The 13,759-nt window shown below is 33.0% G+C and overlaps 1 protein-coding gene across 47 annotated transcripts in view; it reads right to left on the bottom strand.

Moving 5' to 3' along the window:
• The window catches only part of CLASP1 (cytoplasmic linker associated protein 1), a 319,850-nt gene that overhangs the window by 29,322 nt on the left and 276,769 nt on the right, over positions 1-13,759 (bottom strand). For 25 of the 47 annotated variants that reach the window (XM_031959887.1, XM_031959896.1, XM_031959897.1 and 22 more), the window contains 3 exons: positions 8,506-8,622; positions 3,386-3,536; positions 1,733-1,979 (listed from right to left, as the gene is read on the bottom strand). In XM_031959887.1, coding sequence (XP_031815747.1) covers positions 1,733-1,979; positions 3,386-3,536; positions 8,506-8,622 — 515 coding nt within the window. The remainder of the gene's footprint in view (positions 1-1,732; positions 1,980-3,385; positions 3,537-8,505; positions 8,623-13,759) is intronic. The other 22 variants (XM_031959906.1, XM_031959910.1, XM_031959911.1 and 19 more) reach the window with 1 other exon arrangement.

The following is a 13,759-nucleotide window of genomic DNA, read 5'->3' as shown; positions in this document are numbered from 1 at the left end:
ATCACTCCCATGTGCACCCCCCTCCCCTGACCCCTGCCAGCCACCACTCTGAGCAGTCACATAGTAATTTTACTCTGAAAGATTAAGTGGGAAGAATGGAATTTGGGAACAATGTCAACTTTTAGCTTACTTACTGAGCACTACTGTTTTTATGAAGATAGGGAACTTATCAGAGACCTAAACACTGAAAGTTTACTATGAATGAATTGGATGATTCACCAGTAAAGCCTTACTCTTTGAATGAATTATAAGCAGGTTTCAGATGAAAAAAAAATACCAGAAGCAACTAGCTTCATAAGCCTATTTCTTTAAATCCTGTCCCTGGAGTATAGCCATGTACAGAAATTTAAAAAAAATTTTTTTCCTAGCATGTCACCCTTCTTTACAAGAATAACTTGCAAAACAAAATCAAGATAGGGCTTATAATAAAGGAAAAGTTTAGCACCTAACACTATGCCTAATGACCTGAACAATCAGAGGTAACTAATGAAGACATTCATTTTGAGTGTTCTCGATTCACTGATAAAGTTCTATACTGACAGAAAATATACTTAACATTTTCCCATCAATTATTACTGACCAAAAGAAAATGGTTATATGTAGGGTGACATTTAGAGTAATGATATACACCAAATCATTCAGCAGATAAATAGGTCATAATCCATCTCTTCTCACTACAACAGGCTTTCCTAATAACCAAATCAGACAATATATGTAAAGCACTTTACAAACCTTAAATGTTAGCTATTGTTATCACAATAACAATAATGCAAAGCTTAATATATATACATATACCAAAATATATATATTGAAAGTTACCCAAGGCACTGAGAAGTTTATAAAAACAGTTGAAAAGAAGCCTTCTCATTTTATCCTATAATTACATTAGAGAATTGCCTAGGGAAATGATAGATTAAAAGTTGACTACCTGGGGGGAGGGGAGAGAAAGAAGTGTCACAAAGCTAATATACATCAGGTGGGTCTTGAACCTATGTTTCTGACTCTGAGGCCAATACTCTTTCTGTGAACTCTTTCAGACTTTTCAGTGTTGATCTGCTTTTGTAGAGGGAATTTCTCCTCCAGAAGTTCTCAATGCCAAGTCTAGTTCCCTCAAAAACTGATCCTAAAGTTTATTAAACAGTTTGCTAATTTGACTTTGTCTTTAAAAAAAAAAACAAAAAAAATCTTTTAATAGAAAACAGCAACTACAAATGTATTTTCATAACTGTCAATACGGCTAGGAATTATTAAGCATCCACTATATTCAAGGAATTGCCAACATATCAAACTATCTCAATGATCTAATCTACCTTAAGATGAAGGAACAAACAGAATAATACAGTGCATTAATGTCTTGTAGTCTGATGGATATTTGAAACAAAAAATGAGGCTTCTAATATTATTTATAATCATTCCTAAGATAGAAATCATACTGTACAAAGTCTTATAAATGGAAAAAAGAAAACAGCCCTCATTAAAATCCTGCTGTAATACTAGTGGAGTAGGTTAGTAAATAGTGCTTTAGGAATGCTACTCCCAAATGATTACTAAACTGAGAAAGTTCAAGTATCACATAAAGAAATGAAAGATTAATTCAGAGAATAAAAATTAAAAGTTTATCTGGAATTTAAAATCTCTATCTGATCAGCATACCTAGAGTTTGGTTCATATAAGATAAAACAAGGACAAACTGTTTGATGAGAATGGGATGAGATTCAAGAAAGAGACTAACCATCACGAAGCTGATCCATGTCATCATCAAATACAGCTTCTTTCAGAGCTGTCTTATCATAGGTGTTGATTGTATCAGAATAAGGATAGGGACTGTAGTCTCGAGCTCGGGGCCCTGTGAAGGCTCGTGGAGGCTGGGTGTTGAGGAGTGAAGTTTTGTTATCAAGAGCTGTCCTTCCTCCTTCTACCACATCACTTCCTCCTCGAAGATCAGTGGCAGGTGAAGCTATCCCACCATCTCTTGAAACCTGAAACACAGTAGGAGAAACAACCCATCTCCTCCAATCAATAAAATTTTAAGAGTTCTTTCTTTCTTTTTCTTTCTTTTTTAAAGGAAATCTGAAGACTCAAGAACTGTTACTCAGACTTTGACTATAGAGGTGTCCAAGGAGAAGAACTTGAAATGATCAGTATTTTTGATAAAAGGGATGATAAAGCTTTCCCATAAGTAATTTTAATATCTAATTAACTTGTAACAGTAAACAAGGCCAAAAAGTGTTTCTATTAAAATGACTACCATATACACATGAAATTGGCTTTGTTCATTGCAAATAATAATTTCTCTTTTAAAAAAAAAAAAGTTTTGAAAGACTCACAGATAGCCTTTGTCAGAGAGATTGGACACTAACGAAATATACATTGTGGAATTTTGTGTTACAATATGGTAGGATACATGCAGGAAATTAGCATTTTCAATGAGTGAATACTACGAGAGTCACTGAAGTAGCAGCTAAAACTTTCAGACTGAAAGAATTCACAGAATCACAGATTTAGAACTGGATAAGATCTGAGATATCTAGTGTCACATAAGGAACACACACCAAGAGAAGTTAAGTGTCTTGACCAAGGTGGCATGAGGGGCAGACCTGGGATTTGAACCAGGCTTTTCTGATTCCAAATCTAGCACTTTCCTACTCTTAAACTATATTTTTTGCTGTCACTATGGAGGAAAAAAAATCCTATATTTAGAAATTCCCCATCAAGGAGGTGGTTGAGGATGACTGCTTATTTCAAATGGCTTTGAAAAACGTGTTGAAGTGGCAACAATACTATATGATGATCAATTCTGAGGAGTGTGGCCCTCTTCAACAATGAGATGAACCAAATCAGTTCCAATGGAACAGTGATGAATCGGACCACCTACACCCAGCGAAAGAACTCTGGGAGATGACTATGAACCATTGCATGGAGTTCCCAGTCCCTCTGTTTTTGTCTGCCTGCATTTTTGATTTCCTTCACAGGCTAATTGTGCACTGTTTCAAAATTCCAATTCTTTTTGTACAGTGGGGTAACTGTATGGACATGTATACATATATTGTATTTAATTTATACTTTAACGTATTTAACATGTAATGGTCAACCTGCCATCTGGGGGAAGGGGTGAGGGGAAGGAGGAGAAAAGTTGGAACAAAAAGTTTTGCAGTTGTCAACGCTGAAAAATTACCCATGCATATATCTTGTAAATAAAAAGCTATAATTAAAAAATAAAAAGAAAAATAATAATAATAAAAAGAAAAATATGTTGAATTGGGATTCTTTAAGAAAGTTTTCCAACTATCTAGAATAGAATAGTATAAAAGAGGTGAGGACAGCCATATATATTAAAAAATATAAATGGATAGATCTTTTGAAATAATAATCTGAGAATACTTACAATATCACAGTCTTTTTTGCCATCCCGCTTAATAGGCTCATTCAGATCCTCCTGGCTGCGGAAACTAAATTTTTCTATGGCTTCTGTTACTCCACGCAGAGAGCTGTAGATTTCATCTGAGTTCAAGTTCTCTGTGTCATAGTCCAGCATGCTAAAGATCAAAAGTATGACAGATTTTAAAATAGGACATTAAGGTTTTTATTTTGAATTTGTATCACCATTAATTCACAAAGTGGGATATATAGTTAAATTTTTCTTTTTAACAAAGACTTGTAATGAAATAGATTGTCTTGGCAGTTATCTTTTCAAAGCCCCACTAATTGGAAGTTACTTTTCTTTCTTTCTCTCAGAAAATGTTCTTTCATTACAAAATTTGAACCCATAAACATGAGCACTTTAATAATTAGTGAGAAACATCAATAACTATATGAATGCAAGAACTCAAAATAGTGACAACTGGTGACTGAATGTACAGAATTAATGAAAGTGAAAAAGTTTGCTTTCATACCTCAAAAGGTGAAAAAAAACTTTTTGGTGTTACTGGTCTCAAATGTACAAACTTAAATCAAGAAGAATGGCCACCTCAAAATAAATCTAGTTTCCTCAAATTATGTAAAACAATACAGAAAACAATAAGATTGGGTTAGAAAAATTGAAAGGTAATCTTTACTAGTAGCTGAAAAGTCAAGAATTAAAAATCTGAGTCAAAGTCAGATCCATCCTAATAATCAAGAAATTTAATTCTCATACAGTCTACTGGAACTTAACTGAGAACTTTCAGCCTATTTTGGAAGGTTTTAGGTTTGAGTTTGTAGCCTTAAAAGAGACATATGGGTGTGCAAAATCGGTAAAGCCTCTGGGCAAAGATATTATAGAAGAGGACTAGAAGAAAAAGAAAATGGAAATCTGATAGACTGGATTAATATAAACAAAAAACAAAAACAACCACCCAAACCAACAAAAAATATAAAGAAAGTGGCATCAAAGTAGGGCAAATTAACTCAAAGTTTAAAAACAGAGAAAATCTTTGTGGACTCTTGAAAACAGTTCAAAATATAATAATTTTTTACACATCAATTGCTTTCTTTTCAGGTTTGTTTGTTTGTTTGTTTTGAAGCAAACTATGAAAGAGCCGGAAAAAAGGAAGGAAGGACTTTTGGTCTTCTCAAAATATATTGCTAAATAGCCTAACAATCTATGGAATGACAAAAGATTCCAAGAAGGGATGAAAGAAAGAATCACTTTCCTAACACAGAATATAAAATCTAATGGACAGATCAACTAGGGGAAAAACTTCCCAACAAAACCAAGTCACCAAGTATACCCAAGAAGATATCAGGAATACAACTAATCTTTAAACTTTATGAATTTTAGGAAACATTGAAAAAAGGAGCAGATGCCAATCTCTTGAGCATTAGAGCCTATAAAAAGATCATTTGTTATGCATGGAAGAAGTGGGGTGTATGCCTACAATAAATCTGATTATGTGCCAGTAAGTATTGATGTTATTAAAGATCAGATCAAAGGTATATTTGAATTTTGCAAAAGCCATCTGAAATGTACAATAAGAAAATGAGTAAGGGAAGAAAGACTGTATTTGGATTACAATGGTTTAGGAAAAATCCGATTTCCTTAAGAGCAGTCAACTCCGTCCAGTCCCAGAAAGGGTAATTAATGATTACATAATTCTAAAAGGATTTTGCTTTTTTCCCCCTTCCTAACTTTTTTTTTAAAGCATTTAGAAAGAGTGCCAAGACAGAATATGAATGGATAAAGCTCCACACACTAAGCATGGTCAAGATTCCAAGCACCTTTCACTTACAGATAAGGTTTTGTATGAAACTAGTTCTTACTCAATTCATCAGGGTGCATATTCAGAGGTGGCAGAAAGCAGGATGATTTACCTAAGATCACAAAAATGGTTGCAATACTATTAGTGGTCAGTGCAGTCATTAATTATTTTTCTTCCATGGAGAAGAAGAAAATATATATAATACAAATCGTTCGGAGAGTTCACAAAAGTACCTGCCAACTTTGACGTCAAAACCAAACTTTTGACTAACTAGCTAACAAAAAGAAATGTGTACTTGAACACATTCACAGCTGAAATCTGATGTATGCACTGTTAGGAGGTAGAACACAGTACTTGAATGAAGTTCAACATTTCAGCCCATTCCATGTTTACAAGGCTATCTTGCTATGTAGGAATTTAAAAGGTAGAAGTCTTCAGAAGACATGTAAGAGAAAAGCATTATTTTTTTTCCTTCTTAAAATGATTCATTCATTTATATGTGAAGAAAAAGCATTTATACATCTGGGCCAGTACATCTGTGTTTATGTTTAAAGACTGGATGACAAACAAAAATATATACAAGATGGGAAAAAAAATGCCTTAAAATACTGCTTATCACAACAACCAAAAATAATAAAGTAACCCATGCATAAAACAGTGACAGGATGAATAAGAGGAGGTTGTAGAGATATTCAGCTTTAAAAGTATGTCACAATATTATTTTTCATAAGTCACGTCAAAAAGTACACTAGTCTTTGGACAATTTATTTCAACTTTTTGGAAACAGTCCATTCCATGTCCATTCCAATTTTCCTAAAACAGTAATTCTGCTGTTTGGGACTTCTTGTTCTGATTTTTGATTAATCAATCAAATAAGAATTTCAATTCTGTGCACGATAAAGGAAATTCTATGGCAGCAATGTTTAAACAAAACCTATGCTTGCAGTAGCTTTAAAATTTTCAGATACTTAATGTTGAAAAGTATATGTATATATTTTGAAAACAAGCTAAAAACAAAGATTCTCAGATATCAATGATATGAAGATTGTGCTTTCTTTAAAAATGCAATTTGACCCATTCTTCAAAGTTTTCTTATCGCTGTCAATAGGCAATGCACTTTAATTGCTATTTTTATATTTCTTGGCTTCACTCTTGGTTTGTCAAACTTTTAAAGAGTTCATGAAATTACAAAATAGTCTAATATACCCTACTGATGACATTCCCCAGTGGGTATTTGCAATACTAAATGTTATAAGGGATAAAAGAAGGACAAATTAAGCTGGAAAGCCACAAAACCCAATCTCTTCATTGAGGAATGAAAAATTGAAGTACAGAGGAATGAGTAACTCATATTAACTTATTTTTGTAGCAACTTGCAGTTTACAATGTGTTTTCCTCCCAACAACCTCACGATATGAATATTGTAAGAATTATTACTTACAAGTGGTATACACCAGAGGGAAGCACCCATACAAATAAAATAAAAATTACATTTAATACTGAATTAGGCTCACTAACTGAATGCATCAAGACTATGCATACAAAAACACACAGTGCTCCATTTTCATAAAAGTTTGGTTGTGCAGAGCTGGGAACAAAAGTAAAGGATCACCTTTGGGAACCCAAGTTCAAAAATTGGCAGCATGGGGCACAAACCATCAGTTTCCCCTGCTTCATGGAGGACAATGACTAAAATAAAATGTCAATAAGGTTAGGGTAAAGAGGTCATTAGTGACAGCTTTCTAAGATATGAACTTACTTGAAATGCTCCCACTTAGGCTAGTCTAATAAATAGAGCATGTTATTTTCTTTTCTTTCTTTTTTTTTTTTAAAAAGCATTAGCAAGTGGGAAATCAAATTTTAAAATTCAGAGGCAATACCTTAAAGAAGTATAGAGACAAACTTTTTGCAACCACAACAATTGGACCTGGTTTGTCCCTTGGTCCTAATTTTTTTTGAAATTACTATATTAGAAATAGACACAAGATCATAGGATTTAGAGCAAGAAAAGGCTGTCAAGGACATCTAAGACCAATCAGATGAGGAAACTAAAGCCTAAAGGAGAAAAAATTATTTGTTTAAGATTACACAGTTTATTGAGCAGCAAAGTAGATATTTAAATTTAGGTTATATTGCAGATCCAGTGCTAATGAAGTTGTTTGTAAAATTTAAATTATTGGGGACAGCTAGATGATGCAGTGGATCGAGCACCAGTCCTGAAGTCAGGAGGACCTGAGTGTCTGCTCTCAAGACACTTAACACTTCCTGGCTATGTGACCCTGGGCAAATCATTGAACTCCAATTGCCTCAGCAAAAATAAATAAATAAATAAAATTATTTTGTAACTTCTTTGGGTACTCTGAAAGGCAAGTATTATTAAATTATGTGTGTTTGTCTGCATTTGTTCACAGGCTCGTACAAACACATGCATAGCTAAAGCTCAAATAATGGGTGGTCCATTTTATGGAAAGATCATTAAGATGGTACAACTGCCTAATGTGCATTCCAAAATCAAACACTTGGATGGTTGGTTGAATTATCTGTAATTTTGAATCATTAAGTTACTACTCTTTTCTCAAGGTATAATTAAGAGATGACTGTAAATGGATTTCCAATTCTGCATGTTTCTATCAGACTGTCAAAATAAAAGAATCTTGTGACATTTCATGTATTCTGCTCTTATGTACCATAGTCCATTTCTGGCCCATGTTTCTTTACTTGCAACAAAGGAAAATTCCAAATAGTGTACATAGTCAGCCCCAGTACAATTCAATGAATTATGAACTGCTCGTGAATTTTCATTACATTTGTAGAATCAATCACTCTAATGTGATAGGGAAGACATAATTATGACATAATAATCTATATAATCTTTAGCTAATTATTATTAGTGCCACTGTGTGGGTCAAATAGAAATAATGATATCCATATTTAATTTCTAAAGAAGAATATCATTCATTTTTGAGAGGGTGAATTATATATATAGAAAAAGATCTAGGGAAATATGACACATTGTCCTTCTGAATCTTTATGTCAACCAACAAGCTTGAGTACTTTCAGGGTTAGTACTTCATTAGGCTACTTTCGGATAATGTGTGCAAATGCAACAGCTAAAAATGGCTTCAGGATTTCTTGCCAACAAAAAAAGTAAAACATTCCACTGATAACAGTACTAGCTTTCCACCATCTTTTCCACTCCAAAAACCAGGTATGGAGGCTGAGGTTCCATTTGAAGCATTTGATAAATTTTTATAGAAAGCAATAAGCTGACTTTATAAATGCAATAATATTGTGACATCACAGACAAGTTTAACAGGTAGCTTGTTACCTGGGAGAGTAAGAACGCCTGAAAGTCTTGTGGGAAGGAGCTGTGGGGATGGAGTTAGGCTGAGAAAGGGGAGGTGGGTGCTTCGACAGCCCATCGGCACTCCAACCCCAGAACCGACTGCAGTGATCAGAAGAGGAAAATCAGAGAGAAAAAACAGAGAAACAGGACAGAGATAGGAAGGGAAGAGGGGAAAGACACTATAATCTGAGTGGCTTCAAGTTTCATGCTTCCTGGATAAAGTTATATAAAAATTAATAAAAACAAAATTAGACAGGCTACTTCATGGAGTATCATACCATAAAGAGATCAAATACAAATTCCCCATTTCAGTTCATCCCTCAAATAGACATTTTTTTTTTTTTGGCAAATTATGAGAGATTACATTTATGCACATAGACCCTTGAGAAATTTTCAAATAAATACCAAGGTTTATAAAGAACTCATCAATTACTTTAAAGAAGAAGCAAAAAGAAATATGAAGAGGATTTAATTTATACTTATTAAAAATAGGTGGGCTTCCTACAAATCTTATAAAACAAAAATTTTATGCACTAACACCCAAGTGCTAGCTTTGAATCTTTTAAGAAAAAGATAGGAGTCATATCATAATGCTATGGTCCTATGAAACTAACCCGTAATTAGCTATAGAGGAATTAGGGAACAATGGAAACACGAATTCTTAGTTCTAAACAACTCAAAATTGTAAATGAAATAGAAAGGATACACAGTTTCTAAGAATGCAGACAAATTTCCATCTAAAAGTTAAAAATTCAATGGGATTTATCACAGGGGGTAATCCTGGTTTATCTTTTCTAGTAATTCATGGAAAATCACAGGATCACAGATTTAAAATGAACTCCAGAAGTCATCAAAATCAATACCCTCATTTTACAGATGAGGAAACTGAGGCACAACAAAGTTAACTGATTCATCCAGAGACACAGAATTAGTATTTGAAGTGGGATTTGAACCAGGTCCTAACCAGTAGTTATCACACATTGCCTTTGAATGGCTCTGATAGGTGAGGAAGGAGACTTGAAAGTTTATAATATATTCATAGAACGGCAGACTTATACAAAAATTTATATTAAGGGAATCACATTTGTTTCTAGAAACTCATGCTTCTTTTTGTGTTTGATAGTGCATGACTCTTAATTATGACTACAGAAGATAGAACCTATGATTCCTGTTTTCTAAGGTAGAATAACATACAAGAAACCTAAGAATCCTTTCTTGAAGTCAAATAGCAAATCAAAAGCTGGTGAAGAAAAAGACTGTACAGATTAACAGCTCCTAGGAGTTTCTGGTAATATTTATGGAAGATCATGCTACATGTAATGCTATTCATGGCTCTTATCTCTTAGAATTATAAATAATTTTTTCACTTTAACAATCTGCACAAAATTTGCTTATCTATTCAAATACTATCCAGTCTTCGAGAACTAGTTAAAGCAAGAAATCTTTCCATGGACCTCTAAGGACAGAGTCCAAAATTAGCAGAATACTTGTACACAAATTAAAGGAGCTGAGAAAATCATTTTAAAATAACAGATCTTGAGAAAGAAACTTTTTTTTTTTTTTTTTTTAAAAAGGGGAATTTGCTGTTAAGCTGGGTTGAAAATCATATATGGAGGTAAAGTTCACCATGCCTATGGATAACACCAAAATTACATGGGACATTAACTTTTAGAAAGAACTAAATCAACATGATTATCAAATAATCAGATATGTTCCCAGTTCATCCATATCAGAAGTAGAGGATTTGACAAACAGTAATAAAAGAAACACTATTCCTAATATTCTGTAATAAAAATAGTTCAGTTGGTGAAAAGATAGATGTATTATATTTCTTTTATATTACACTGGCCAGTGTTCTCTCTGGAAATGTTGATAGATAAATAGGCATCTTTTTCATATTTTGTATCATGAAACTATAAGAAAGACCACACACACAATAAAGTTGTTCTAGTATTGTGAATAATTCAACTCTTCTTGTATAGATTCTAACATTACTTATATCAAATTTCTGTGTTGAAATTCTATAGAAGAGCTCCAAAGTGTTGCTGGGCAATTTCAAAGTCTAGCTTGCCAGAAAATAAAAAAAGAATATCATGTACCAATAGGTCTCTATTGTATTCAGGGAATATGCCCAATTTCTACTTTAGCTTTGCTTCCTGTGTTCCAAAGCACTAGGGTCTCTTGTTTGGAATGGAGAGGTTGCAAAAGAAAAGTAGAAATAAAGAAATTAGGTAACATTTTTTTTAAAAACAAAGAAGAAATACAATGGATGCACTCATGAAATGTTAAAGCTATCAGCTGCTTACTTTTCCAAAGTATAATAAGATGTAAAGGAGGTTAATTTATTTATTTTGTAAACAATCCCAGGAAATGCAGGCAATAATTCTTCTTCTAATGTAGAGGCACCATCTAGTGGTAAAGAAATAACTGTAGCCTACAGTAAACAAAGTAGGAAATGTTCTAGCTCACTATTCCTTAAAGATCCCAAAAGAATAGTGAAAAGAAGGCACTGCAAACACTGTTTGTGGATATTTTCTTTTATGTTTCCACCTGATTTAGTGATAGGGGAGTGGATTTCCTTTGGAAGATTTCTGAGATTTCCTAAGGACTATACTTCATAAAATCATAAAGGCTATTAGATATAGTAGAATTTGAATCGCTGTTAGAACATTCCTAATGAAATAAATAACTAGTGATATTCTAAAATTTTACCAAAATAATTAGTGAAATTCTAAAATTCATTAATTATGAACTCGGAACTCTCTTCAACTGATTAATGAAAAGACAAGGCAGAATTTCCAAACTACTAGAAAATGTAGGCCAATGTAATAGGTTAAATTTTATTTTGACTCTAAAAGATGTATTAAGTAAATAACATGCAATAATTAGAATAAAAACTAAAAATTTATATGATATGCTTTAAAAAGATTGCCAAACTGATGTTGGCATTATGAAATACATGGGAGATAAAGCAATCTTAAATATTGTGTATCTCACACCTTGATTTTTAGGAGTCAAAGAATCTTGATTGAAAAATGAACCTAAGTACTTAGATACTAAAACCTCTCACTCACTTTTTATGATATATTTGATAATTATTCAGGCTCCGCCTAAATACCTACAATGACAAGGGGTTACCTACCTTGTCTAATAATTGTAATGCAATTAATTTCTCACATTGAACCAAACGTTGCTTCCCTAAACTTGACTTAAGGTCACATTAAAAAAGACAAAAGTATACAAATAAATTTATTCTTAAAATGAGATGTTGCAAAAAAGTTGTTCTGATACTAGTTCCTAACCTATCAGACTGGAGACGATGTCATCAGTAGAATTTCTTTGTGTATTTACAGAAAATATTGGTGGTTTTTTTGTTCTCTTTATTGGGCTTTTGTCCCAAGCAAGGAAAGAAATGCATTGAAACAAGATTTAGCTAATAGGAAAAAAAAATGTATATAGGAATTTTCCAACTTAGAAGTTATAAGGTTGATAAGCTCCTAGGCAAAACTTTTTTCTGGTCTGAACTTTTATTATCTGGTCTGGCTTTTATTTCATTGTAGAACATTTGAAGAAAGTGCTACTAGATAATGAAAAGGAATTTTTAAAAAGGTAACCTGGAAGAGGAATCAGAGAAGCAAGAAAGAAGCCTAGATAATATCCACAAACTGGATCAAGAAGAGGTGACAAGTTGTAGGTGTAATAATATTTAAGGAATCACTTTCAGAGAGAGAGATTTATAACCCTCTGAACGAGAAAAAAGTAAGTTTCATTCCTTCTGTAAAAGATGATGAGTTAAATCTTGATTAGGGATGTTAATATAGACACAGACAGTGAGTCTGTGTCAGGCTTATGGCAAATTCTGACACTTGCATTTGTTTTGGTTATGATAGTTCAAATCACTAAGTAGCTTAAAGGCAGAATAAATTTTGGGGAAACAACTTCTAACTTTATTAAATTTAATAAAGGGGAGTGTTTTTGATTAAAACAATCACAGCAAAAAAAAAAAAAAAAAAAAATCTTGCTTTTCTGAGAGTGAAATAAAAGTTTTTTGGCCAAAAGGTTACCAAGAAAGCCTAGTGATCCAGAGACCTGAATGGTAACAGCTTCATAAGCATATTACTATTTCAAGGATTTTTTAAAAATGACAATTTAGATCATTACTATTGAGCAATGTATCAAATCAGAAAAAAAAGATGGTTGCCTTTTTAAAAAAAATTTTAAGTCAACATTGACAAAAGCCCTCATCTCTGCTCTAAAAAGAGTTCCCCATCCCCCCCAATATTTCTTGTGAAGATCTCAGTTCTTACGAACCCATGTAGAATGTTCGGTGCTAACAGATTCATGTTTAGGTTGCTTCATAAAAGAGCTTACTGGCACAAAAACAGATCTTACACATAAGCCAGTATACTTGGATCAGCCACAATTTGTTTCTTGGCTGATTTTTGTTTTTTGTAAGTTCTCACTGGAAAATAATTTTACTTCTTAAATTTATTTTGGAATGGACCCCAGAAAACAAGTACATAGGAACCCTAAGTTCTTGTTTAAAGCATCACAAATTGTAAAACTAGAAGAGATTTTAGAGGTAATTAAGTCCCACACCCTCATTTTGTAACTGAGGAATCTGAAGTGTAGAGAGATGAAATGATTTGCTATCACAATGCTCATTATGTGGAATCAGGGCAGCACATGAATGCAGATCTTCCTACCTCCTGTTTTAGTGTTCTATCCACTACAGAAAAGGTACCTCTTTTTCTTTAATGGAGAGAATATTTTCCAGAGTTGTAGGGGCATATTTTTATTTGAGTACCCAACGATTCTGAATTCATAAGGCTAATGTAGTACTTAAGCCAAGAACAGCATCATAAAATATTAAAAGATTGCTGACAAACAGCAAACAGAATAGTTTACTTTCTAATAAAATGCAAACATAAATAGTCCCAGTTATTGCAGACTTAAATTATGGCTCTGATGAATGGCATCCTACTTTAAGAACAGGCTTGAAATTCATATTTTGCATATTCTTTTTTAAGAAAAGAAGAGGCCTTCTTTAAAAAAAAAAAAAAAAGATCCTTTACATTTCAATAGCTGACTCTGAAACAGCAATCTGATCAGAAAAAAAAAAAAAAGACTTGTGTTTGGACTTAACATGCTTTGAAATGCTAACAAATATAAGCTTAAACAAGGTCAAATTATCTAGGAGTACGACTAAATCCATGCATAAAATTTGCTACAGAGT

Source organism: Sarcophilus harrisii, chromosome 3, assembly GCF_902635505.1.
Source record: "Sarcophilus harrisii chromosome 3, mSarHar1.11, whole genome shotgun sequence".
Lineage (NCBI taxonomy): Eukaryota > Metazoa > Chordata > Mammalia > Dasyuromorphia > Dasyuridae > Sarcophilus > Sarcophilus harrisii.
The sequence above is the reverse complement of the archived record's forward strand: the minus strand, read 5'-3'. Positions and strand labels throughout refer to the sequence as shown.